The sequence below is a fragment of the Marmota flaviventris genome, chromosome 6 (genome assembly GCF_047511675.1).
Source record: "Marmota flaviventris isolate mMarFla1 chromosome 6, mMarFla1.hap1, whole genome shotgun sequence".
In the NCBI taxonomy this organism is placed as follows: domain Eukaryota; kingdom Metazoa; phylum Chordata; class Mammalia; order Rodentia; family Sciuridae; genus Marmota; species Marmota flaviventris.
In genome coordinates, this window is record NC_092503.1 from 124,614,444 (window position 1) to 124,642,441 (window position 27,998).

General features: G+C 43.7%; 1 protein-coding gene across 2 annotated transcripts; it reads left to right on the forward strand.

The window, feature by feature from the left end:
• Positions 1-10: 10 nt before the first annotated feature.
• LOC114080486 (tripartite motif-containing protein 26) lies at positions 11-27,994 on the forward strand. Of its 2 annotated transcripts, none has more exons than XM_071613578.1 (8): positions 11-297; positions 18,255-18,741; positions 18,899-18,994; positions 20,213-20,443; positions 23,802-23,824; positions 24,238-24,353; positions 24,597-24,629; positions 25,184-27,994. In XM_071613578.1, the coding sequence occupies exons 2-8, from the start codon at positions 18,304-18,306 to the stop codon at positions 25,861-25,863; spliced, it is 1,617 nt and encodes a 538-aa protein (XP_071469679.1). In that variant the 5' UTR covers positions 11-297; positions 18,255-18,303; the 3' UTR covers positions 25,864-27,994. The 2 variants fall into 2 exon arrangements, with proteins under 2 accessions (XP_071469679.1, XP_027777901.1); XM_027922100.2 differs by lacking the exon at positions 11-297 and adding an exon at positions 815-937.
• Positions 27,995-27,998: the final 4 nt, after the last annotated feature.

Sequence of the window (27,998 nt, forward strand, 5' to 3'; positions counted from 1 at the left end):
GGCTGAGAAAACGGGATGCTTCGTCGTGGTTAGCTTCCTGGGCCGTGGGCTGCTGGGACGCGCCGAAGCCTCTTGGAAACCTCGCCACCAAGGTCCCTGGGAACCCTGGGAACCCGAGTCCCCGTCCACTTTGCGGGTTTTGTAGTTTCTAAATTCAGCGCGCAAGAACGGAAACAGTCCCACTGAGCCGGGCTAGGCCCCTATGCTCACAGAACCTCAGCTTTCTTTCCTGTCGGATGGGGACAGTGCCTGCCTTGCAGGAGGATATTTTACATACAGCGACTCACTTCGGAAATGGTAGTTAATTTTTGTAAATTAGAGAATATATGCTTGTTAAGATTCTGTCTTGTCCTGGAAACAAATTTAGGTCACGTTGAGAACAGGGAGTCGTTTAATGGTGAGCCTTGGCGAGCGCCACTTCGCATTAAAGCCGCCGGCGACCCTGAACCCGTGCAAGGAGATCGGGAAGTGGGGGCGTCTGGGGAAGACCAGGAAGGGATTATAGCACCCGAGTCCTACACGGGTGCTTCACTGGGCCTCATAAGTTAACTCCCTTAAAGCTTGTAACTATATCCGCAGGCACCAAACTTGGGCTGCGGATCTGACCAGTCTCTGCCCTTCCGTTTTCAGTTTCCTTTTCTCGGGCCCTGCTGCCCCACCCCCCGGCCCCTGCCGCCCCACCCCCCGGCCCCTGCCTGGGGATTTGCCCGGTGATCAGTGACGTCAAGTAGACTAAAGTTCCCATTGGAGGGCGGAGTTCAGCAGGGGCCAATCCCGGGGCTGATCGGGGAGAAATCTCGGCGGAGGGCACCGAGTAGCCGGGAGATTACGGGGCGGGGACGCGCTGTCGCGCTGGTTGCTCGAGCCTGAGTCGGACCCGGAACAGACCGGTGCGGGAGAGAAGCGACCCGGGCCCTCGATTTGCGGCTCGGGACTGGTGAGTAAGGGGCATCCGATGAGAAATGCCGTGAAACAGCAGTCTCACACACGCGCCCCAGGCTTGGGGTGACTGAATGCGGCCGCAGGGCCTTGGGACAGAACCCGGCCTGGCCGCCGGGCGGGCTGGGCAGGGGGTCGAGTTCGTTGCGTCCTCTCTGCCAACCGAATCCCTCCTGCTTGCTTGACCCTTCATTCGCCCTTCCTCGTCAGTCTTTCAAGCTTTCCCGAGTCCAGCTCAGACTCTAATCCCTTATAGTCCCCAGGGCTAGAAGTAAGCGGGACCCGGATGAAGGTCTGGTGGCTTAGAGCCCTGTAGATAGCCATTCCGACTCCATGACCAAAGTTAGGTTTCCTTTCCTTTCTTCTTCTTTGGGTCGGAGTAAACCAGTTTCACCACACACACTTGGAGATGTATATTTTCCCTGCTAATTTTATCCCTGTTTAGCTTTAGGAAAAAAAGTATATTAATTTAACCTTAAGGAGTAAATAGGAGGGAAACATTTCAGAATTCCCAGTAGATTCCAGATTTTGACACCACAACCATTTGTGTGTGCTTCAAAAGAGGGGAGAATGACATTCATTCGTTCATGCATGCCTGAACCTCCTGTTTAACTGTTAGCTGAAATCATAATCCCTAGCATGTTTTTTTTTTCCACAACTTTTTAAAAAAATCACGTTTTCTAAACATAGATTTTTTAAAATGTTTCAAAATTAGTTTTCTTTTTTCGTAGACATTATTTTTTAGAGCAGTTTTAGATTTAAGAAAAAAATTGAGAAGATAGTCTAGAGCTTCCATATACCCCAAACATTTTACCCCTTAACGTTTTACATCAGTCTGGTACATTTGCTGCAAATAATGAAGCAATATTGATACATTATTGTTGACCAAAGTCCATAGTGTATTCAGATTTGCTTTTTTTGCCTGAATACTTTTCTGTTTGATGATCCCATCTGTGTTAACATATTGTATTGTTGTCATGACTCTTTGGTTGTGTCAGTTACTCAGACTTCGTTTTGATGACCTTTGATGCATTTTCCTTCACTGTAAGAAATACGTGAGATAATTAACTTAAAAAGAGAGAAAGTTTATTTTGGCTCACAGTTTTGGAGATTTCAGTCATGATTTATTGATCTCTGTTCTACTCACTTCATGGCCAGAGAACCAAAAAGAAGAGAAAGAGAGGAAGAAACTGGGGTCCCTTCTAAGGCATACCCTCCCCCCACTCATGATGTAAAGACCTTCCACTGGGCCCCTACCTCTCAAAGTTTCTACCACCTCCTGTGGTGCCAAGGGCAAGCCTTTAACACATGGACCTTTGGAGTATACCTATATATAGCCAAACTGTAGCAAATGGACATGTATATTTTAGGGTAACCCTCTGTTGGAATTTGCCTGTTGTTTTTCTCCTAAGACTGGTCTTATGGGTTATTTGGAGGAAAACCACAAAGTAGATTTCCATATTCATCACATCATTTCAAGGGTTTTATGAGGTCATCATGATTTATGACTTGATGCTGATCTTGATTACCTGACTGAGAGGTTTCTTCACTATAAAGTTACAGACTCTTATTTTCTCCCCTTTGTGTACTGTATTCTTGGAAGGAAGTCATTATGTACACTCCACAGGTAGGGAGTGGGGGGTGAATGATCCTCCTCCTTGAGGGCAAGTATCTCCATATATTATTTGTAATTCTGTACAAGGGAGATTGATCTCCTCTTCCCTACTTAGTGATTTATTCAATCATTTGTTTATATCATTATGGGCTCAGATATTTATTTTATGCTTTGGGTTATAATCCAGTACTACTTTATTCTGTTGCATAATTGTTAGAGCTTTGGCCATTGAAATTTCTTTCAAGTTGGTTTCTCTGCTTCTCCTGTTTTAATAATGCTCTTTTGCTATTGAAAACACTTTTACTTATGTGACCTCTCTTGAACCTCAGACAGCTGGTAAACTTAGCAAAACATTTCCCCATGTTAAGAGGTAAGGAAACTGAAACCTGGGGGCAGTAGGTGACTTCTTAGATGTCACTTCCTGCAAGGGAATAACAGGCTGAACTTAGACTAGGTTCAACCACCATAAAAGACACTATAGCCGGGTGGCACACACCTGTAATCCCAGCAGCTCTGGAGGCTGAGACAGGAGGATTTCAAGTTCAAAGCTAGCCTCAGCAATGTCAAGGCGCTAATCAAGTCAGTGAGACCCTCTCTAAGTAAAATACAAAATAGGGCTGGGGATGTTGCTTAGTGGTCAAGTGCCCCTGAGTTCAATCCTTGTACCCCCTCCCAAAAAAAAGAAACTGCAGACCTCAGATAGAGCATCCAGGGGTGATTTCAGACTTAGACCCCCAGGATCAAAATAAAAAATACACAGAGAATGAGAAGTTGTTTTGTAAACAAAGGCTTAATTTGACTGTCATCCAAGATGAATTAGAATTTGCCAGCTTATTGACTCCCCCCATATCCCCCAAAATGAGTGTGTATGTGTGTGTGTGTGTGTGTGTGTAGGCCCAGGAGACCTGAGTGATATTTATGGCCAAGAATATCTCTTAGTCTGCTATGAAGCAAGTTTGTAAAGTGGAAAGGGAGAGTGTGATGAAAGCTAGGGAGAATGGAGAAGTAGTGGGGCTCTGAGTCTGGTGACACATTAATTTCACAAACATTTTATAGACACTACTTTCACTACTTTATGCCATATACTGGAAATAAAAAGATCAGTGAGACATGACCCTTGGGTTCATATTCTTATTGGGTAAGAAGAGGGGTAAAAATACCAAGTATGAGGCAGTGTGATAGTATTATCATAGAAATACAGTGCCTCCAGACTACAGGAGGTAACTGAGGGAGGGGAACAGGAAGGAGCTCATAGATAAGGGAACCAATCCTGTTTAAGCCTTCAAGGCTGAGCTCTGCCTGAGAGAACATGTAGGAGGGCAAGGAAGAAAGTGGGGAGTTGTGAAAGGGGCGTCTTTCCTATACACGTAGTGGTCAGAGCATCAGGCAGGGTGAGGTAGGGTTGGGGGCTGGACTGGTAAGTTGGAACCAGATTGTGGAGTGCCTTGTGTGTCCCGATATACAGTTTTAACCTCAGCTATGAGTTTTGAAGCATGAGAATGACAAGATCCTTGTGTAAGAAGGATGATGCTCGCAGCATTTTGTAGGAGATAGACCATATTTCACCAAATATGAGATGACATATTATTTTATATGCCCTTAACTGGAAAAACGTTTTGCCAATTAAGTTTATGATATATCATTGAACACAACTAATATAAAATGGATGGTATTGGTGTCTCAACCTTGATGAAAAATAGTGACTCCTTTAACTGCTGGTTTAGATGTCTTTCTCCCCCTGGTTATGAATGGTTAAAATATCTCTATTTCATTAACCCATATATGTTGAGTTCATTGGCTTCATTTGTGATCTTGAAACACTAGATATGATAAACTGGTCTTTTTCTGTCTAATAGAGAGAGAGAAAAGATAGAAAGATAGGTTGCCAAAATCAGCACAAAAATATTAGTGTTTCTGAACCAAAGATTTTAGCTATGTTTATTCTGCTTTGGTTGCTTTTATTAAGAGCAATTACTGTGCTTACGTTGCATATTAAATTTGTTGGTGTACCTGCCAAACCTTCATTTCAATTTGTTGTGTGCATGGCTTTTATATTCTCTGACCTCTATTTTTTTTTATGGGTTAGGGTTAGGATTAGTGAAGTCCAGAAAGATCAAGATTCTAGCCCTGGGCGACACAGCAGAGTTGCTGAGGCTGGGTAAAAATCCAGATGTTTTAGCCTTAGCCTAGGACTCTACTGCAGGCCTTGGTTAGAAAGGTTGGCAAAGAGTGGAAGAAGATTCTCCCTGTTTCCTCATTCAGAATTCATGGGAGCTGTGGGGAACAACCATGATGGCTGAGAGCAAGTTGGTGATCTGTTATGTCCTAGCAGGTTTGTTCAACCCTTGAAAGCTAGCCAGAGAACTGCTCCTTGATGGGTGTCTGTGTTTGTTGCAGATATATGGACTGCACAAGCTATTTGTGTATTTCAGCCTAATAACCTTTATAACTTCCTCTGTTGGATCAGACAGTATCCTGTTTTTGCTGAAGATAGACAAGTTCAAAGAAAGAAAAAATTGTTTGAGCATAGAGCTAGCTTGAGGTACAGACTGACAGGATTTGGAAAGATGCCTTCAGGATCTGATATCCTTCAGTTCATCTTCATCTTCTTGGGTAGATGAAGTCTGGCTGGGCACAAAATAACCGAGCCGCCAGGAGGCACTTGTAGGTTCAAACAGGAACTCCTTTATTGCCCCAACTCCAGCGAACGCCACCCACGTGGCTCTTCCAGGAACACCACACCACAAGCGGAACTCTCTCCACCAGGACTTCCTCCGCCCTCCACCCAGCTCCGGGAGAAAGAGGCAGTAGGAGCCGCCCTATTGCTGGACAGCAGGGGTCCATATACAACTGAATACACAGCCTGTTTCAATCCAGCATCATCCAGTCACGGCAATTATACACAGCTTAATTTAATTATCATCATCTTAATGGCTCGCTGGTATCACCTCTCAACCACTCCTTCTGGTAATATGCCAGGCGCCATTCTGGCTGTGTCTGTCAACACTTGGGTTGGCTTTATTTTCAAAGAGACTAACCTTCTGATTAACAAGATTGTTTTAGTATCTTCAAACCAAGCTTACTTCTTGAATGTTCCCAAGAAACCACCAAAATCTCCCCTCCCCAACTGAGTCTCCTTGTGACTGGCTATTGAGTAGTCTTGTTCTGCCCTAAAGCAACTAGTGATGGGGTGTGTGTGTGTGTGTGTGTGTGTGTGTGTGTATGTAACAGGCCTTAAGATTTGTCACCTTTGAACTGAGGGAGAGCTTTGTCCTAAGCACAGGATCCCCAGAAAGGAATTGAATGAAGTTACCAAAAGAAGGAAGAATGGAATCTGAGTGGGTCCCTCCCCTTGCCTCAAAGATACACATTTATAATGCTTACTAGTTAAGTCAGTGAATTCAATATCTTTTGCTGCTATAGGATTCCTATTATTGGGCTTCTCTCATGTTGTTTCTTTTCTTTTTATATTTTTACTGTTAAAAACATACACATACGATGAGATTCTATTTCTGACCACCAGATTAGCAAAAACTTTAAAGTTGACAGTAACAGATGCTGGCATGGCTATGGAGCACCTCGAATACACCAGTACTCTCATTTTGGTAACAGTTTGGTCTGTTCTGATCAAGCTGAGGATGTGTGTACTTGCAAGGGTGTTCTAGGACATGTGTGCACATATATTCATGGGACCAGTGTTTATAATTGTCCCAAACTGGAAATAAACTCAAATGGCCAGAAGTAGATGGTGTTAAAGTTTATACAACAGCACCAAAAAGTTTAAAAATCAGCTCATAGTCACATGATTGAGCCTCATCAAAATGATGTTGATTACCCCTCCCCCCAAAAAAATTACATGCTGTTAATATGATTCCATTCATTTGAGGCTCAAAACCAGGAAAAAGAAATTATACTGTTTATGAATGCATGTGTAGGTCTAAAACTAAAGTAAAGGGCAGGCACTATTATAATTTATTCCACCACAACTATTTTCTCACTTTCTTCTCTCCTGGTTTCCGCACCTTTTTGGAGCCAAACCTTGGATACTGTGACCCAGTGGTGCTGTGCAACCCACTGTTCTCCCTTCTACAGGAAAAGAAGAAACCACCTTTCTCCCATCTTGCTGGAGAAAAAGGACAGAGGCTAGGACTGCTTGTATTCCTTCAGCAGACACCTACCATCCACCTTCTTTGCATCAGACATATAATTGCATGGACTTTGTCTAGTGGCTTCTTTTGGTCAGGAGGGGTCGGGGTGTGTGTTGGGGATGGAACCCTGGCTAGGCAAATGTTCTACTGCTGAGCTACATCCCAAGCACCATTTTTCTTTTCTTTCTGGTATTAGGGATTGAACCCAGGGACACTTTACCAAGAAACCACCAAAATCCCCCTTCCCCAACTGAGTCTCCTTGTAACTGGAAGTTATGTAGTTATGTTCTGCCCTGAAGCAAACTAGGGGTGGGGTGTGTTGTGTGATTAACAGGCCTTAAGATTTGTCACCTTTGAACTGAGGGAGAGCTTTGATCTGCATCCTCAGTCCCTTTTATTTACTTATTTTGAGACAGGGTCTTGCTAAGTTGCTTAGAGTCTCACTGAGTTGCTGAGGCTGACCTCGAAATTGTGATCCTCCCAAATTGCTGGGATTGTAGGTGTATGCCAGCATGGCTGGCCTAAGCAAAGGGAATAGTATTTTTAAAATATTGGGTTGGGACATGCAGTAGCACTTTAAGGTATAGAGAGGGGTTTGTTTTAGCTGTGGATAAATTTGGAGGCAGGGAGCGTCAGGAAATGATCTGGGGACAAGAGCTGGGCCTAGATTATCTGGGGCCTCCCAGAAGAATGGAAGGGAAGGAGTTTGACTATCCCTGGAGCACCAGAAAGCCATTGAGGGGTTTCATCCAGGGGTGTTTACATAAGCATATTGACACTTTTAACATGTGGCAGGGTATGCTTGAGGGACAGAAGGAAAGCCAAAGTGGCTAGAGCATTGAAAGTAAAGGAGAGAGGAGGTTTAAGTAAATTGGACACCACTGAGAGTTTGATAATCCTCACTATTGGATCCAATTTCAGCTTTTAAAGGATCATTCAATTATATCACTAGTTATAAGCTCTGGAAGGGCAAGGACTTTGCCATTTTTGTTCTCTTCTGTAACCTCAGTGCCTGGCATATAGTAGGCACCCAGTAGATAACCTGTTAGCTGTTGAGTGAATCGTGACATCCTCCTTCTTAAGCCTTCAGTGGCTTCCAGAGCTGTTAGGATTAAGTCCAGTCTTAATGTGGCTTGCATAATTTGTTCCTCCTTTTTCTCCACCTTCCCTCTGCTCAAATCCAGTGGCCTGCTGTGCCCCTGCCCCTGCCCTGCCCACCCCTGGCTAGTTGTCAATTCCTTGTACTCATAGCCATCCTTTCCCTCCATTCTTCTGCCTGTGAGGCTGTCCCTCCACATCACTTCTAGTGGTGAGGGAGGTTTCATTCTCCACACCCCAGAGTGTAGTGTGGGGCAGTGGAAGGAGTTCTGGGCAGGGAGGTGCATCTCCCACAAGCTCTGCCACTGAGCAAGCCAAGTCAAGCCAAGGCTCTGACCCTCACATTCCTCATCTTTAAATAAAGGGGTTCAGCTAGTGTCCCAGTTCTGACTAGACATTAGAATCACCTGGAGAGTTTTTGTTTTTTACTTTTAAATACCAAAGCCAGGCCCACCTGACATTCTGACTCATTTGGTCTAGGTATGTGTTGAAGCCTCCTCCCCAGGTGATTTTTGTGTCATCTGGGCTGCAAACCATCCCACTAGAGGATAAAGGATTCCTTCTTCTTTCATTTATTTATTTATTTATTCTCCCCATGGTGCTAGTGATTGAACACAGGTCGTCAAGAATGCTAGGTAAGCGCCCCAAGATTACTTCTTATATTCTCAGGTGCACAGCACACAGATGACTTTCGGGAATATTGTAGGCAAAAGAGAGTTTGGTTCATGAGTCAACATAAGACAAATTTCCAGTCAACAAACACCTAGAACTTCCAATTTTCTCTTAGGCAGGGTTGCCCAGTAGACTGGCTGCAAGACAAGGACACTTTAAAGCCTTGTCTCATCTACCTCCCAGCTGGTGGCTGCCTCTGAACCCCGTGGGAATTGCTGCTGCTTGGAGCATTCTCAAAGCCTGGTCCTGGTGGTACACAGGGCCCACACTGCCTTAGGAGCACCACTATTTCTTGGCCTGTGGGAGAAAGTAAAACCCACATGGGACCACAGAAATGCACTGTCCAGGCACCAGGATCTCCTGGGGATAGCCTGGTGCTCAGTACTCAGCCACAACCAGGGTTATAAAATTTGGGTGCTAGGGTGCAGCCACTCCTCTAGTTTGCACATCTAGATCACACTTGCTTTTTGCCCTGAATTCTTTTTTTTCTTTTTCTTTTTCAATATTTGTAGGCAGCCAAAGGAAAGTAAAAGTTTTTGCCCTGAATTCTGTTCTTTCTTGGGTTACTTGAGGTGTCTTTTGAAAGCTTGCTTCTAGGAGAATTTACTTATTTTGCATTAAGAAATGGACCTTGATCTGGGGCCCCAAAAGCCCTTAAACGAGATTCCCACAGGGCATGGACTCTAAATGTTAAGATGACAGGAAGAAGAAGCTATTATTTGGAGGCCCTGAACCTGTGGTCTGGAGGCAAGGGTGGAAACCTAGGTCCTTCAGCCTCAGATTACATATCTGGGATTAAGTGTTTTCTAGGGTACCTCTCTGTGGCTTCTAGGAACCCAAAGCAGCAGGATGCAGGGGGAAATGTGCTCGTATTAGGGTACAAGAAGCCATAGAGTCTTGAGTGAGGGTTTAGCACTTGCAGGAGCAGAAGCTGGCTGCTGTTAAGAAGCACAGGGCTAGAGTTCTGACCCCTTTCCTTTGGAACTGGGCCCAGGCACAGGTGGAGGCAAAGAGTGCCAGTATCTGCCCACAAGGTGTGGACATTGACAGCAATGCTTTCCTCAGCTAGGTTTTAGTTCATAGTTTCCACATGCTGAAATGTACTGCCAGGAATTAATGACAGCTCCTGCCAGTCTGTTGATATATGTAGATTAGATATCTACTTGTAAGACAGAAATGGATTATGGAGAAAGGGAAACTCAGCCAAAGGTAGAAAGTATCCTCAGTTCTGCCCATGAAGAGGGTGCCAGGAAGTCGAAGACCTTAGTTTTTGAAGCATCATCTTCTTTTGGTAGAATTGCATCTGGCTTGTAGCTTATTGAAGGGATACAAGAATGCTCCCACAGAAGTGATATGTGACCTCAGGTACAAAGTAATTCATGAAGTGACTTCCTTGGGATTTAAAATTGTTTTATGAGTAAAGGGAATGGAGGTAGACCACATTTGCTCTGAGTTGTGTTGTTTTGTTTTTCTGGCTCTACTCTTTTTTATGGTCTGCCCAAGATCCAAGGTGTAAAAGGGAGAGTAAAGGTTTTTGCCTCTTATCGTGGAAATTTGTGGAGATAATCAGAGAGAATATGCTGAAGGCACAATGATAGAAAGGTCAAAACCATAGAGGAATGGTGGTTGAGGGAAGAGTTTTTGGAGAGGATGATTATACACAGGATCTGACAGAACTGGGCATGGGAAAAAAGAAAAGCTTTTCTGGTTTGCCCATGTCTGTCATACCCAACCTCATTTCCTCTAGTTATGAAATATTGAGATCCTCCTTCCATCACTGAAAAGGAAAAACTGCTATCCAACAGGACTACCTTATGAAAGCATGCAATAGTGATGGCTAGGGTACTTTCGGTCAGTATCAGCAGAATATGTGTCCCTTTTCTTCTGTCAGCACTACTCAGCTCACAAAGCCTTCAATGTAGATGACCTCATCAGAGCATCCTAACAAAGGAGCTGGCATTAGACCCCATTTTACAGTGTGCTTGGGTTGGGGAAAGAGTGTGATGAACTGGGCTGAGGTATTGGCAACAAACACTGCTTTCTAACCCTAGTGTTCTTGGACAGGTTGCTAAATCCATTGAGCCTCAGTTTTCTCAGAAGAGGATCCTGAACATGAAATATTGTTCAGATGTATAATTGGCAGATACCATTGCCCAGAAGTTGTTGTCACCTGGTTATTTGGTCCCAGAGCCCAAACTTGAACCTGTATTGTTCAAACCTGGGGTCTTATTTGTAAGTATTTAGCAGTACCACAGTCTTCAGTATACATGCAGATAGAGTCTGTACAACCAAGCAGTGAGATTTGTGTCCATCATCTTTTCAGTACTGTGATAAAATATCTGAGAAAATAAACTTAAAAGTAGAAAAGGTTTTTGTTTTTTTTTCTTCACAGTTCAGAGATTTCAGTCCATGGTTGCTGTATTGGTCAGCTTGTTTGCCTCTGGGACCAAAAGATAATTTTAAAAGAACAATTTTAAAGAAGGAAAAGTTTATTTGGGGCTCACAGTTTCAGAGGTCTCTGTCCATAGATGACCAGCTCTATTGCTCTGTGCCTGAGGTAAGGCAGAACATCATAGCCGATGGCTGTGGTGGAGGAATGTAGCTCAGGACATGACAGTTAGGAAGCAGAGAGAGAAACTCCACTCACCAGAGACAAAATGTATACCCCAAAGTCATGCCCCCAATGACCCACCTCTTCTAGCTACATCCTATCCTGCCTATGGTTACCTCCTAGTTAGTCTCTATCAGCAGATTAATGTACTGATTAGGTTACGACTCATAACCCAATAATTTCACCTCTAAATTTTCTTGCATTTTCTCATCCATGAGCTTTTGGGGAACATTCATATCTAAATCATACCAGTTTGGCTGGCTCCATTTTTTTTCTGGCTTCTTAGGCAACACATCATGGTGGAAGGGGGAGTATGGTGGATCAGACCTGCTCACCTCATGACAGGAGAAAGAAAGAGGGAGAGGGAGGGCTCAGGGACAGGATTTAGTCCCCAAGGGCACATCCTCAAAGACTAGTTCCCTTCAATTAGGGACATTAGCTCTGAGTTGTTTTGTTTTGTTTTCCTGGCTGTACCCTTTTCCTGGCTCAACTTCTACCTCCTACAGTTTCCGCTACCTCCCCATAGTGCTACCAGCTGAGAATCAAGCCTCTAATACATGAGCTTTTGGGGACATTCCAGATTTAAATGTAACAGGATTGAAAACGAGTGTGGATCTGTTTCATTTGTCTAGTTAGGGCAGACTCTGGAAGAAGAAAAAAAAAGTTCTATACAATTAACATTGTCTTCAATTCCGTTGAATCCATTTGTTTGTTCAGCACATGTGTGTTGAGCTTCTGCAAGGTTTCAGACACTTTTATCTCTATTGCAATGATTTAAATATTTTTGTTAGTTTCAGCTAGAGGCTGGGTGTAGTGGCTCATGCCTGTAATTCTAGCAACTTGGGAGTCTGAGGCAGGAGGATTGCAAGTTCAAGGCCAGTCCAAGAGAGTTAGTGAAGCCCTAAGCAACATAGTAATACCCTTTCTCAAAATAAAAAGAGCTGGAGGTATGACTTAGTGGTAGAGTGTCCTTAGGTTCAATCCCCATTGCCAAAAAAAGAATGTGATCGAATCTATAAACTCTTTCCCCAGAATATTTTTCTTTTTACTTTGTTTTGTTGAGCCATTTCAAATTGAGGGTTTTTTATGTTTGTTTGCTTGCTTGCTTTTTGTAATCTAGGCCATTAGATTACAAGTGTATGTGACTGCACCTGGCTCAAATTAAGTTTCAGTCATGCCACTCTGAATTCTGAAGAATCCATGGCCAAGAAATATAATATTCCTATTCAAGATCTCAATAAATGCCATTAAGGAAATAATCACCCAAATTATTTTCAAATTAGTCCCCCCAAATTTTTATAGCTTAAAAAATTACAAAAACAAAAACAGGATCCACTCATGTTTTTTTTTTTTTTGCATTTAGTTTTTACTTCTCTTCTATGACATTGACTTTAATAGACCAGGCCATTTGTCTTGTGGAATGTCCCACATTCTGGATTTGTCTGTTTCCTCTTGGTGTGGTTTAACTTCACTATCAGCACTTTTTATGTGGTGACATACTACAGTGTTCTTTTATCCTTCATATTTTCTCTAAACTGGAAGTCAAATCTAAAATCTTAATTAGATTCATTCATGTTGCACATTTTTGGCAAGAAATCTCTATAGATAATGCTGTATAGTCATATGATGCTTTATTAGGAAGCATATGCCAGTTTGCCTCATCTGTTAGTGATGCTGTATTTGGTTACTTGATTAAGAAGATCACTAGATTTCTCCCTTATTAAGAAACATTAGCTCCAGGTGTGGTGACACACACCTGTAATCCTAGCAACTCCAGAGGCTGAGATAGGAGGATCATAAATTTGAGGCCAGCCTCAGCAATATAGTAATACCTTGTCTCCAAAATATAAAAAAGGAACAGGGCTGGTGATGCAATGCAGTGGTACAGTGCCCCTGGGTTCAATCCTCAGTACCGGGAGTGGAGGGGCACATTAAGAAATAATCTATTCAGTGTACTTTGGCACCATGGGGGCTATTCTGTCCCCACAAATCTTTCATCTGTGGTTTTAGCATTTATTGATGATACTTGTGTTGTTATAATGGCAGATGTTCTTTCTTTTTCTATCCTTAACTTTCTTTTCTTTTTTGTACTAGGAATTGAACCCATGGCCTCATGCATGCTATGCATGCTCTTACCACTAGACTATACTCCCAGCCCCAAATGGTGTCTAATTCTATTATGTTTCCTCTACTTATTAATGTTTTTCTATAATCCTTAGGCAGTTTTATTTATCTAGTACAATGATTTTTATATAGTTTCAAGACATTTGAAGATCCACTGAAGCCCAGTATGGAGCCTGGCTAAGTGACAGTACCTGTCCTGGTGGTGACAGTACCATATTTTATGTGGAGGGGAGCTATAGCTAAGCTCTTAATAGTCCTTTTTGTCTTCCAGTAAATTGCAAAGTAAATTCTCATCCCCAAAGATGACACTTTCTTTTCCCCAACAACAACCATCCAAAAAAACCCTCAGCTTTAAAACTTCCAAGCCATTCAACAAAGTAGCATGAGAAAGGGCTCCAAAGCCCACAAGAGTTACCCATACCACTTCCTTTTCTTCTTTCCAAGTTCTTTACAGTGTGTTCCCACTGGAAGAATGCCTGGCAGGCTATTTCCTCAAAAGTAAGAGCAGGCAACTCAGCATTTCTACCAGCCTTACTGATATCCTAGAGGAACTTGATGACACCTTCATTTGCCAGTTGAATGCCTTGATCCCTTCATTTGAGCTGTGAACATGCATGTTTTTTCACACTCATTACATCTCTTAAAGTCACACATCTAAATCCATGAGTGCTTCCAGTTGGGATTTATTATCACAGTATAACCATCCCTTACATTTGTATAGTACTTTACAAAGCACTCGTTATGTATTATAGTCACTATATTATAATCCTGTTTTGTTTTCTCTTTAGTCTTATAGAATCAGGCCCTTATTTCTATGTATTTAGTGTCACTGTTGACAAAGGCCACTGGACTCTGTTGTGATAGACTTTGATTGCACATATCAATAATAGTATTGATTTGCCTGTGGTTTTAGTTGCTGCATTCCACTTGCTTACCTTTGTCTCCTGTTGGCTGGCTTCCCGGCCACTATCCTAGTTGCCATCCATGGATCTACAGCAGAGCTACTTCCCTACTCCTGCCCCACACCAGGAAGACTTTGTTTACTGTAACTCTGGAGCACACTTGGCACCCTAGTTGGTTCTGCTCATTTATTCTCTTGCTGCTGCATTCAGTCTCAACTCTCTTTGTGGTTTGAATACTCTGGTTTGGGGAACCAGGGGTCTGGGTTCTTTCCTAGATTTCCTTTTGTGTACCAGGCTTATGCTTAGTACTTTGAACACAATTTTTTCATATTCTGTGTTTCATTTAACTAAGAATGAATGAAGTTACCCTAGAATGGTAGTAAGGAGGATAAAATGCTAGAGGTCACCTGGTCCAATCCCCTAGTTTTACTTCTGAGGAAATAAACATGCCTAGGCTTCTTTCAGTTGTATCATACCACAGAAGTTTTAAAAACCCTTGGAGGTAAGCATTACTCTCCCCAGATAAACTGAGGCCTGGAGTACTTAGATGACTTCTGTGATGTTGTCACAGAGTCAGAGGCAGAAGGCAGCTGTTGAGTCAAATGTGCTGAATCTTGTCACCTCTGACAAGAACAACCAGGCCTGCTTGACCAGGAGAGTCACAGTTGAGAATGAATCCAATACAGCCAGGCTGTGCTCTGCTGACAGACTGAGTTGAGTCCAACTGCCTCCAGGACTGAACCAAGGCCAAACCCTAGAATAGCCTGCGGAAACACTCGCAGAGGGAGACATTACACTCAAACTTTTTGCTCTTTTTTTTTGTTTGTTTTGTTTTGTTTTGGTACTGGGAATTAAACCCAAAGGAACTCTACCAGTGAGCTATATCTGAGCTATATCCCCAAACTTTTTTTTTCCAGATTACATTTTTTATTAGAATATTATAATTAAACATTGTATTTGTGTTCCTTTTGACAAAATTATGCATATAAGGAATTTTATTTCAATCCCCATTTCTCCCTCTCCCTTTATCCCTCCATCTCTACTGTTCTTCTTTTCACTCCTTTATTTATTTTTGATTGGTACTTTCTACATATACATGAATGAGAAATTCCCTTTGGTGCATTTATATATCTATATATAATGTGATTCTGTTAGATTCTTAATATATTTTTTCCCTGCCCCTTCCTTTCTTCCTCCCTCTCATTCTTCTATTTCTGCTTCACTGATCTTCCCCGGATCTTTATGTTGATCCCCTGCCCAACTCCTTTCTTTCCCTTGTTTTGTTTTAGCTTCCACATATGAGAGAAAACATTCAACCCATTCTCTTATTTCACTTAGCATGATTTTCTCCATTTCCATCCATTTACCGGCAAATACCATTATCATTCTCCTTTATGGCTGAGTGAAACTTCATTGGGTATATACCACATTCTCTTGATTCATTTATCTATTGACAGGCATCTGGATTTATTCTATAATTTGGCTATTGTGAATTGTGCTGCTATAAACACTGAGGTGACTGTGTTGCTATAGAATGTTGATTTTAGTTCTTTTGGATAAATACCAAGGAGGATAGCAGCTGGGTCATGTAGTGGTTCCATTCCTCATTTTTTGAGGAATCTCCACACTGCTTTTTCAAAGTGACTTATTTGCAGTCCAATCAACGATATATGAGTGTACTTTTCCCACATCCTTGCCGGTATTTATTATTTATTTTCTTGATAATTGCTTTTCTGATGAGTGAGATGAAATCTTAGTGTAGTTTTTATTTGCATTTCCCTAATTGTTAAAGATGTTGACAATGTTTTCATACATTTGATGGCCATTTATGTTTCATCTTTTGAGAAATTTCTGTTTGGTTCTTTTGCCCATTTACTGATTTTTTTTTTTTTTTGCATTGGGTTTTTTTAATTCTTTATATATTCTGGATATTGGTCCCCTGTCAGAGGAGTTGCTAGGAGAGATTTTTTTTTTCCCATTTCATAGGCTTTCTCTTTACACTCTTAATTATTTTCTTTGCTGTATAGAAGTTTTTTAGACTGATGACATCCCATTTATAGATTCTTAGTTTTATTTCTTGAGCTTTAGTTGTCTTGAGGAAGTTGGTACCTGCACGTATATGGTAGAGTGTTAACCCTGTGTTTTCTTACAGCAGTTGCAAGGTTTCTGGTTTAATTCCTAAGTCTTTGGTCCATTTTGATTTGACTTTTGTGTAGGGTTAAAAATAGGGTTCCAATTTCATTCTTCTACATGTAAATATCCAGTTTTCTGAAAGAATTAACATTTTAATCCCTCAGAGGACAGTCTCCAACTTCCCAGACTCACTCAAAATTGGCCTTCTTGGTCTTGATCCAACCTGACTCGATTTATCTATCTACACTGATAGCCTGTCTAATTCTGGCTTCAATAGTTTGACTTCTTCTTTTCCTGTTTGTATCTCTTTAATTTCATTCTCTTGCCTGGTTGCTCTGGCTAGAGTTTGAAAACTGTATTGACTAGAGTGAACACCCTTATCTTGTTCTTGATTTTAGAGGAAAATCTTTTAGTTTCTCTCCATTTGGTATGATGTTGGCTTTGAGTTTGACATATATAGCCTCTATAATGTTGAGGTAAGTTCTTTCTGTCCCTAATTTCTTCAGTATTTTTAACATGAATCATTGCTGATATTTTATCAAAGGCCATTTTTACTTGTATTGAGATGATCATATGGTTCTTGTTCTTCTATTTACATGGATAATTACATTTATTGACTAGTGTATGTTGAACCAACCTTGCACCCTTGGGATGAAGCCCACTTGGTCATGGTGGATTATCTTTTTATAGTGTTTTTGAATGGAGTTTGATAATATTAAGGATTTTTGTATCTGTGTTCATCAGGAGGTTGGGCTGTAGTTTTTGTTTTCCTAGATGTGTCTTTGTCTGGTTTTGTTATTAAGGTTATATTGGCTTTATAGATTGTATTTAGGAGTGTCCCTTCCCTTTAAATTTCATGGAATAATTTGAAACTGATGTTAATTCTTTTTTAAAGGTCCGTAAATCTCAGATGAGAATCCTGGGCTTTTCTTTGTTGGTAGGCTTTTAATTGCTATTTTGATTTCATTACGTGATATTGTTCTGTTTATGTTTTCTATATCTACCTGATTCAACTTGGGCAGGCCATATATGTCTAGAAATCTGTCACTGTCTTCCAGATTTTATAGTTTTTTGGAGTCTAAATTTTCAAAATAGTTTCCAGTGATCCTCTAGATTTCAGAAGTTTCTGTGGGCTTATTTGTTTGCAGAATCAGCTCTTTGCTGACCCTATGCATTATTTTTTGTTCTCAATTTTATTAATTTAGCTCTGATTTTTAAATTTCCTATCTTCTACTGATTTGGGGGTTTGGTTTGTTCTAACAAGTCTAGGCCTTGAGGTGGAACATAAGCTTATTTGAGATCTCTATTTTTTTTTTTTTTAATTAGGCACTCGATGCAAAAAGTTTTCCTTTTAGTACTGCTTTGTTATTCCCAACCCTTTTTATTTTTTATTTTGAGACAGGGTCTTGCTCCATCACTCAGGCTGGCCTCAAACTTGTCATCAGCCTTTTGAGTTGCTGGGATTATAGTTGTGCACCGCTGTGCCCAGCAGTGCTCAGACTCTTGATGCTCCCTGAGTTTTATAGGGAACCTCAGTGTTTTTAATCCTTTTGAAACCTAGAGGAACAAAGAAAAGAATCTCTTCATTTGGTTAGGATCTTGTGGACAGATGTGCAGTCTGTGCACTGCCTAACATAGAAAATACCATGTACACGGTAGACATAGATTTATGTTCATTATGGCCATTTTCCAGCAGGTAATGGTTGATTATTCTATTAGTTGATGCATTAGAGCACCTTTCCAACAGATGAAGAGAATACACACTAAGGCAGTACTATTTTCTCAGTAGCAAGGTTCAGGCTAGTGGCAGCCCTGCTCTTCACTCTCTGAACCTCAGTTTTCTCATGTATAAAATGAGTTGGACTAGATTGATAAGATCCATTTTGCTCTGACACTGAATGAGTCGTGTAAGGGCTGATGATATTAATTGAATGCTGTAGTCACAGCCCTTTGCAGGGTGCCACCCCTGCCCCTTTGCTCTGCCTACCCTTAACTCCTGTCTGTTTTTTAAGGAGGAGATACCCTACCAGTGAACTGAGACTACACTGAGCTAAGGGCACTATGGCCACATCAGCCCCTCTGCGGAGCCTGGAGGAGGAGGTAACCTGCTCTATCTGCCTCGATTACTTGCGGGACCCTGTGACCATTGACTGTGGCCACGTCTTCTGCCGCAGCTGTACCACAGATGTCCGGCCCATCTCTGGTGGACGTCCTGTCTGCCCGCTATGTAAGAAGCCTTTTAAGAAGGAAAACATCCGACCTGTGTGGCAATTGGCTAGCCTGGTGGAGAACATTGAGCGGCTGAAAGTGGATAAGGGCAGGCAGCCTGGAGAAGTGGCCCGGGAACAGCAGGACACAAAGTTATGTGAGCGGCATCAGGAAAAGCTGCACTACTATTGTGAGGACGATGGGAAGCTGCTATGTGTGATGTGCAGGGAATCACGGGAGCACCGGCCACACACAGCTGTCCTGGTGGAGAAGGCCGCCCAGCCCCACAGGGTAAGCCCTCCTCACTCGGGAAGTACCCTCTGTCTTCCTTGGGATGCTCTTCACAATACACACCTTCAGAGGCAAGGCCTGGCTAAAACCCCTCTGGTGGGTTCTTACTGGCCCAGCCCAGAGCACCCATCTGTCTCCACTGCTTGTTTCTCCATAGGAAAAAATTCTGAACCACTTGAGTACCCTCAGGAGAGACAGAGACAAGATTCAGGGCTTTCAGGAGAAGGGAGAAGCTGATATTCTGGCTGCATTGGTGAGTGGGCCTTTAGGAAGCCATGAGCTAGTCATCTATGTGGGGCTGGATGGGGAGGACAAAGTTGATGGCATTGAGGGGGTGTGGGAGTAGCTCAGGAGGGTGGGCGTTGTGCTAGCAGGGGCAGGCCTGGGCAGTAGCCCAAGCTCCATATGTATGCACCAGCTGTGTGCTTCAGACTTTAGACTTGCTTCTCATCTCAAGGTGAGTAGTTTGTCTGGATATCAACCAGGGTCCCTGCCCTCCTCATGACTCTCACCTTAGCTGCAGGGCACATGTTGGCAACTGTGGCCTTCTGCCAGGGAACTAAGGAAGACCTAACTTGCTTCATTCTCCATTTCAAGGAACAGAGGAGAGATGTGATTTCCTGAGAGTGAAAGGCAGCCAAGAGGGCTTGGGAGGAGAGAGCTGGCTGCAGGGTAGGAGCTGAGAAGGAAGGGTGAAGAAGGCTGAAGCTGTCTAGGGAGGCCCAGTAGGTGGTTAGTGGATACAAAACTGGTAGCACTTTAGAGGTGGGTCAGGAGGGAAAAAGCTGACAAGATGGTTCCAATTTTCTGGGGGATTGTATGTACTGGGAAAGTAGACAGTAGAAGAATGTTGGGGCAGGACCTATAGCAAGTGACTAGGCCCTGGGAGATGGAGAAAGTAAACCTGAAGATAGCCCAGGTCCAAGGACCATCTGAGGGCCCCAGTATGCATGGATGCCTGCTGGGGGACTAAGGACTCCAACCAGACCCCAGTCCAGCCTCAGCAGGAAAGGACATGGTCCCTGAGCAAACATTCTGTTTTCACTGAGGAAACATGATACAGTCCTGCATGACAAGGAGCGGGTGCACGTAGACCTTTTATACGTTATGTTAAGATTCTGAAGGAAGGACTGAGCAGGCTTGATGATATTAATCAAGCAAAAGCAACACAGAGATTTTGTCCAAGAAGGAGAAATGTGTTAGCTCATGAATAGGACATACAAGAATAGATAGTGGAATCAGTTCTGGTTGTGGTAGCAGAGTGAACTGGATTGATTTACTAGTCAGGTCTTTTGAGAATATTAGGGTAGACCAGAGCACTTAATAGCTTCTCTCATCTCAAGGGTTGTAGAGTTCACAAAGGGGAGTAATGAGGGGGAAAAGCTAGCCAGTGCACCTCTAATGCTGAGTCCTGGAGGTATTCTACATCCCAAGATGGAGGTGTCAGCCTTCTCCCTTTCTTCCCCTGCAGAAGAAACTGCAGGAGCAGAGGCAGTACATTGTTGCAGAGTTCAAGCAGGGCCACCAGTTCCTGAAGAAGCGGGAGCAGCATCTGTTGGACCAGCTGGCCACCCTAGAGCAGTTGCTCACAGAGGGTAGGGAGAAGTTCAAGACCCGGGGCGTAGGGGAGCTTGCCCGACTGGCTCTGGTCATATCTGAGCTGGAGGGCAAGGCACGGCAGCCAGCTGCAGAACTCATGCAGGTGAGTGACCTCACAGGGCAGGGAGCTGGGAGACTGAGGGTGTGTCCCGGCCTGCCTCTACAGCATAGGACCATGGGAGAATTGCTTTCTTATGGTGCCTCAGTTTTCTTACCTGAAAACTGCACCTCATCTGAAACATGGAAATAGTAATCATATCCTCCCCTCTTATTCCAAGGGTTATGTGAACATAAAGTGAGATAACTGACATGGTGTCACTTCAAATAATAAATAGTTTACAAAGAGTATCTAAATAGTTAAAGTGTGCTATAGAAGTGGAAGTCAGGGTTATCAAGATCATCATTACCATGCTCATCACTACCCCCTGGAGCCCTCCTTGTGATAAATTATCAGTAGATACTTGTTTGGTGACAGCTTAATGTGGTTTTGGGATGAAGAGTGGGTTCGTGGCTGGGGTCCATGACAGCAGCTCTTGTCATGGACCCATAGTGTCTGGGAGGGATAGGCAACTGGGGGAGGGAGACATAGATGATGAATTATCCTCAGAAAATAAGGAGAAGAGCAGGTGAGGTGTCTAGGGATACTTCCTGGAGGGGGTGGCTTTGATTCTGAGAGTAGGTTGTCAGATTAAAATGACTCCACATTGCCTTCCTCCTGGTACTTCTCAGAGAAGTCACTACCCTGACTCAGTAGCCTTTGGAGGGACAGAGGGCTCCATCTTTCCATCCTAATTAGCCAGGAAAGGAGCCATCTCGTGGTTTCCCCCCTCTTGCATGGTTTAGGATGACTGGGCCTGTCTGTCAGCAATGGAACCACCAGGAACTCTAGGATAATGGGATAGCCCAGTAGCAAAGTAAGTTCCCCCATGTGTGCCAGCCCAGGCAGCATAAAGAGATGGCCTCTTACTGCCTCTCCCTGCTGTGGATTTGGACATACAAAAGAGGACATGCAAGGACTTCGCTCTTCTAATTCAGCCTCTACTGGCAAAATCACTGAGGTCTGGTATATAGAACGGATTTATGCCAGGCCATGGGGCAGGTCAGGATTAGGGTTGAATTCAAGCCTGGATGTTCTGACTTCCAGGTTCTCTGCTCTTGTTCTTTTCTCTCATTTTGTCCAAATGTGTGTCTGGCCCCCTCCTTTCCTCCAGATGTCATTCTGTTCCCTCAGATTTCTTTTTTGTAGGCTCTTTGGGTCACTTGTTCCCCCTCTTCTTCCCCTTCAGGGAAGCACATCCTTTCTTCCCCTAGCCACCCACACCACATGTAGATACTTGGTTCCCAGTGTTGCAGAGAGAGACCCAGGGCTGAGGGCACTAGTAGGGCTGAAACCTGATCCATCCCAGGAGTTGCCTCAAGGCAAAGGCACTGCTTTCACTGATTCAGAGCTTTCTGAAATTCTCCTTGCCATGGGTCAGGGAACCAGGAGAAAGGGGATGTCTGCTTAAAACCAGCACATGAAATATTGGCACTGGTGGGATTTTTTGTGTGTTCAGGTTTGGTTTGACTGCAAGGAAACTGAATAACTAATTCCTTAATTATTGTTAGTATTTTCCCAGAGATTATTTGACTATTAAGGGACAGCAAGAAAAAGAACCAAAGCAGGGTCCAGAAGTCTAATAGAGAAGCAGAGGTGAGAAGGATCAGTAGCAGGATAAAGTACATGAAACAGAGACCTTTGATAAAGGGAATGGAAGAGGACAGAGTCCCTGGGCTGGGAGCATCAAGAAGATAGTAAAGGGTCAGGGGAATAGAACCCCAGTGTCCCAGAGGGACACTGACCTCCTCCCAGTCTGGCCCACAGTGGATCTTGCATAGAAAGTTTGCACCTGTGCTTCTCCCACTGTTGGTCACTGACTATACCCATGAAGACCCTTGCAAGTACTCTCTGAAAATAACCAGATAGTCTAAGGAAGCCAGCTTGTTCCCTCTCCATTCCCATTTACTACTCTCTTCTCCATAGCATATATCACTTACTAACATAATATGATATTTGTTGCTTCTTATCTGCTCCCCCTGCTAGGATGTCAGCTCTACACAGGTAGGGATTTGTGTCTCTTTCTCTTTTATTGCTGTCTCCTAAACTTCTAGAACAGTGCCTGATATATAGGAAGCACTGAATAAAGATTTGTGGAATAGATGAAGGAAAGCAAAAATCAAATAATGCAAAGTACTATGGAGGCTTTAAACTCACAGAAGAGGATCTAAACAGTGTTTCACAAGCACCCCACCCCTACTCACCCTATCCCACCACCAGTCTTTTCCTCATACAGACAGCACCACTTTCTTCCCTGCTGCTCAAGCCATGGCTTATCCTCAGTTATCCTTGCCTATTTTAATCCCTTGAGTCTATCTCCAGAACATTCCTGGAATGTGCACCTTCTGTCTCCACTGCCACCTCCCTAGTTCAGGCTGTCTTCCTCCCTCTCTGGTCTACAGCAGCACCTCCCAGCTGACCATCCCGTATCACATTGCCACCCTTACTGCATTCTCCTCAGGGCAGCTAAGTGATTGGTCGCTTAGGGTTTGGGCCAGTTGCTGTACAGTAGCTCAAATAAAACGGAAGTTTATTTCTATGAGGGTCTATAGAGGTATCCATGAGGTCATCCAGGAAGCTGGATTTCTTCCATCTGGTTGTTGCACCAGCTTCTAGTGATGTTGTCCTTAGCAATGTGGTGAAAGTTGGGTTCATCACCACCGTGTGGAAATTTAGTCAGGAAGAAAAGAGAAACTGAAAGAAATTTTCTTTCTTTCTTTTTTTTTTTTTTAAAGGACTTGACCCAGAAATCATAGTCATTGCTTTCTTTCATATCCCATTGGCTGGAACTTAGTCACATGACTAGACATGGTTATAGGAAATCCGGGAAATGTAGTTTTCAGGATAGCTATATGCCCATGTGTAACTCAATGGGTTCTGTTGCTAAAAAGAAGACGACACAGTGGGTCCTGAAAGACACTTTGCAGTCTCAGCTGCATGTAAAGCAGATCACATATGTCATCCTTTTGCTTGAACCCCTTTCCACTGTACGTTGAAGAAATTCATACTCCTACCACCCATATCCATCCCTGCATGATCTGGCCCTGCCTCCTTTTCCAAGCCCTTTCCCATTTTTTTCTTACCAGTCATGTGGCTAACACTTTCTTGTTCTTCATACCCTAGCTCGTGTGTTTCCTTGGAGAGGTTAGCCCTGCCATCCACTAGTCGCTTCTGTCATTGTGATTATTTTGTTTGTTATCTTATTTTATCCAATGCTCCCACTACAGTATCAGTTCCATAAGGAAGGGGCCACATTGATTTTGTTTACTGAAGTGCCCCACCTCTAATGCAGTACTAATTACATGGGAATGCAGTCTTATTTGACTCACATTGGTGCTTATGTTTTTTTTTTTTTTCCTTCCAGGATACCAGAGACTTTGTGAATAGGTAAGATTTTTCTTTCTGTATTGTACCTCATTCCCCTGTACCTGTGTCCCCTCCCTTCTTCTTTGTCCTGTTCCATGTGAACCAGTGAGGAGTGATCAACCTGATGGTCTTGTGGGAAACAAAAGCATGATCTGGAGGACTACAGATTCCTTTCCCCTGAGCATGTCTCTGAGTAATTCCAGCTTCTTGTAATCACTGTCCTTGTAGAAACCTAACTTAGACAGAAGCCCTTGTATGTGGAATCTGAACTTAAGTCCTGACTCAGGTAGTATTTCTGGGCCTCTGTTTTTGTGTCTCTTGATTGGAGACACAAAATAATCTGACCTTTCCTGCCCCTTTCATAATTGTCATGAAGATTAGGAGAAAAGTAAGAAGAGCCAAATCACAGGTTGTCATGCCTGTTATCTTCTCAGGTATCCACGGAAGAAATTCTGGATTGGGAAACCCATCACTCACATGGTTAAAAGAAAGACTGGAGAATTCTCAGATAAACTTCTCTCTTTGCAGCGAGGCCTGAGGCAATTCCAAGGTAAGGGTTGAGGAGAACATCAGGGCAGGAATCAGGGGGGGCCACCACATAGAGAGAGAGCCCTTGGCTTCTCCCCATCATAATCTCAACCTCCCTCTTTTGAGGGCCTCCTGATTGTTTTCACTTTTATTCTTAGGGTCTCGGGGATGGAGCTGTATCACAAAATTAGTACCAGCCAAGTAAGAAATGGACCCATACATTTGCTAGGCTTGAAGGTCATCACTATTTTTTTTTTCTCCCCAGGAAAGCTGCTGAGAGACTTGGAATATAAGACTGGTGAGTTGAGTGTATAAAGAGTTTTCCCAGATTCATCTCAGTTAAAGGAAACTCCCCCTACAGAAATTTTGGCTGCCGCCTGTCAGCCCAGGTAGCCCCCCTAATTTCCCAGCTGCAGTCTTGAAGCCCCATTCTCCTTGCATTTTCTGGCCAATCTTCTACTCTTTAGTCTGCCTTAGGGCCTCTGCTTGGTGTTGGAATGCTCCTCTGCCCCATGTTATTCTGTCCTCACAGGTATTACCACCAGTCTTTTCCCTGTGGCTAAGTTTCTTCTTGTCTGCCTGACCACGTGGTCCTGTATTTGGAGCAAATAGCAGTGGTGGCTCAAGGTCAGAGGCCATCCCTGCCAAGGCCAGTGCTATGCTCCCTCTCAGCCCTGCTGCCAGGTTGCGCACTGCATACTTCTAAGGGATAGAGCAAGATGTCAGTAGCAGCCCTTGGATTATGTAGTGTGGCAGCCTTTCCATGGATACCATCAAGACCCCTTCAGTTATGCAGTGTGATAGCCCTTTTCACCTTGCCACTTACAGTTACTTCTTCCCTTGTCCCCACAGTAAGTGTCACCCTGGACCCACAATCAGCCAGTGGGTACCTGCAGCCATCAGAGGACTGGAAGAGTGTGACCTACACCAGCCTGTACCAGAGTGTCTACCAGCACCCCCAGCAGTTTGACTGTGAGCCAGGAGTGCTAGGCAGTAAGGGTTTCACCTGGGGCAAGGTGTACTGGGAAGTGGAGATAGAGAGGGAGGGCTGGTCAGAGGATGAAGAGGAGGGGGACGAGGAGGAAGAGGGGGAAGAGGAAGAGGAGGAAGAAGAAGCTGGCTATGGGGATGGATATGATTGGGAGACAGATGAAGATGAAGAATCACTAGGGGATGAAGAAGAGGAGGAGGAGGAAGAAGAGGAGGAAGTTCTGGAAAGCTGCATGGTGGGGGTGGCCAGAGACTCTGTGAAGAGGAAGGGAGACCTCTCTCTGCGGCCAGAGGATGGGGTGTGGGCGCTGCGCCTCTCTTCCTCAAGCATCTGGGCCAACACCAGCCCTGAGACCGAGCTCTTCCCAGCACTGCGGCCCCGGAGAGTGGGCATCGCCCTGGATTATGAAGGGGGCACCGTGACTTTCACCAATGCAGAGTCACAGGAACTCATTTATACCTTCTCTGCCACTTTCACTGGGCGCCTCGTCCCCTTCTTATGGCTCAAGTGGCCAGGAACACGCCTCTTGCTGAGACCCTGAGCCTAACACCTGTTCTCAGCCCCACACCCGTGGATGTGTCACTTCTCTGAGATCCCAGGACTCTGATAGGGGAGGTGCCTGGCCAGAGCACCTGGAGCAGGGCAGAGGAGGAACCCCATGGCCACTGCCACGCACCTCCCCATCACGGTGGCCCTCAAGACTTCACTCAGTGCTGTCACTCTGTCTGTAATGCCCTCATCAGGCTCTTCTGCCTCTTGCTGGTTTCCTGTGGGACCTTCTGACCCTGAAGTACTTGAGGGCTCCCTTTCTCCTTTTTAACTACCCTATGCTCTTATCTTTGTGCTCTCTTTGTTGAATAAGGGGCCAAGGAAGGATTTTCTGGTCCAATATGGCATCCTGCGCCAGCTAGTCTTGGGAGGGACCATCATTTACACCTGAGACCCATTTTGTTGCCCTCAAACCCCTTAGGTTTCCCTTGCCAAAATTCACTCAGCTGTCCACCTTCCCTGGCATTTTAAACAAACCTGCTCCCACCTCAGCTCATATTTAAACATACATGAAAATGCTAGAAATAAACTGAAAAAACACAGAGACTTCCCAGGCCATTTAGGTTGGCTGCCTGGAATGCTGGTAGGAATTATGTTCTCACAGAAGGTTCAGGACAAAGTCCTTTAAAATCAAGCTGGGTGTATGAGGTTTCCATAGCTAATAGGTGGGACTCCCAGAGCCTTGGGGGAAGGCTTTGGGATAACAACTGTGATAACAAGAAATCAACTGTGTGGATTGGTCCTTGTGAGGGGACTTTGGGGTAACATCTGTGATAACAAGAAATCAACTGTGTGGATTGGTCCTTATAAGGGGAATTTTTTTTAAAAGATCTAGACATCTTGTTCTTGATTCCTATATCTAAGAACACCAGAGCAGATGCCCAAGACAGCAAATCCTCCCCTGCTAAGGGGACTCTCATCATTTTTTCCAGGGGTGTTAGGCTTCTGTCATTGGCCACTCAAGAGTTCAAGCTCAATTCTCTGGAGTGGAGGGGAAGACAAAAGCTGTGAGGAAAGGGAAGGAAAATAGGAGTCCACATCAAGCCTTTTAGATCCTCGTGTCAGGGAAGAGATCAAGGTATCTCCTCACTGCCTGTGGATCCAACCCTTGGTCCAAATGCCCCTAGTTCCCACAGTTTAACACAAGCTCACTGCTCTAGCCAAAGTGTTGTCCCAGTTTTTGTCCTTACCAATTTAAGTGTTCCACCAGTCCCCTGCTTACCCAAGCATTGATTCCTCCCCTCTGGAGGATTGATTGCTCCCTTCCACTCTGGTTCTCAGTGGTCTCTTAGCCACCATATTGTCCCAGAGTGGCCTACTTTGTATGTATCACATGCTGCCTGAGTCACATGTACATCTTATTTCTGTATCTAGTTTGTAAGCTCCTGAAGGGTGGATATCATCCCTTAATACTTCTCTTATAGTCTCCATGGCACCTAGTGCCGTGCTGGGCACAGAGTAGGTGCTCAATAAAGACTTGTTGAATGAACAACCTGGAGATAATGTATATATTTATTATGACATAGAGGTCACCATACTTATTTTGGCTTCAAAGAGCTTCTATTGATACTAATATCCCAGAGTTTTCCTTTGTTTCTAGAACTCTTGACTGCTTTCTATCTTCTCTGCACACATACTATCCTTTCTGCAAATCCCCAAAGAAGAGCCTTCCATAGACACAGATGGTTTCACCTTGTTCTTCCTCTCCTGTAGTTCCTTCCTTGAGCTAGGTCTAGCAGTAAGTGATCCACCTTGAGAAGGGTGGTAGCAGCTGGTATACCCATATTCTTGGGAAATTGATGCCCCCAAGAAAATGCCATCTATAGCCAGTCTTGGCTGCATTCAGTATTTAGCCACTTCTAAATTTTTGAAATTGCCATTTTAAAGACAGAAACAGATTCTACAAAACTACCTCTGAGATGACACTAATGGCAAAGAGCATATTTCCTCCCTGTACTCCCATTTGGGGACTCAAATTTTCCATTTTTATTTTTTAATGTGCATAGTTTAGTATTTTATGAACTATGCCTACATAAATGATCAACTTTCTGTAGTGCTTCCAAAAAGAGCAATCCCCTACTTCATTCCTCTCTCAATAAACCTGGTTCATCTTTTTAAGCAGACTAT

What these genes read in the sequence shown, in the direction of transcription:
- LOC114080486 (XM_071613578.1), top strand. Translation starts at nt 18,304, where the DNA reads ATGGCCACATCAGCCCCTCTGCGGAGCCTGGAGGAGGAGGTAACCTGC. An exon ending in CTGATATTCTGGCTGCATTG is followed by an intron (nt 18,995 to 20,212) that starts GTGAGTGGGCCT and finishes CTTCCCCTGCAG; the next exon opens with AAGAAACTGCAGGAGCAGAG. An exon ending in AGACTTGGAATATAAGACTG is followed by an intron (nt 24,630 to 25,183) that starts GTGAGTTGAGTG and finishes TTGTCCCCACAG; the next exon opens with TAAGTGTCACCCTGGACCCA.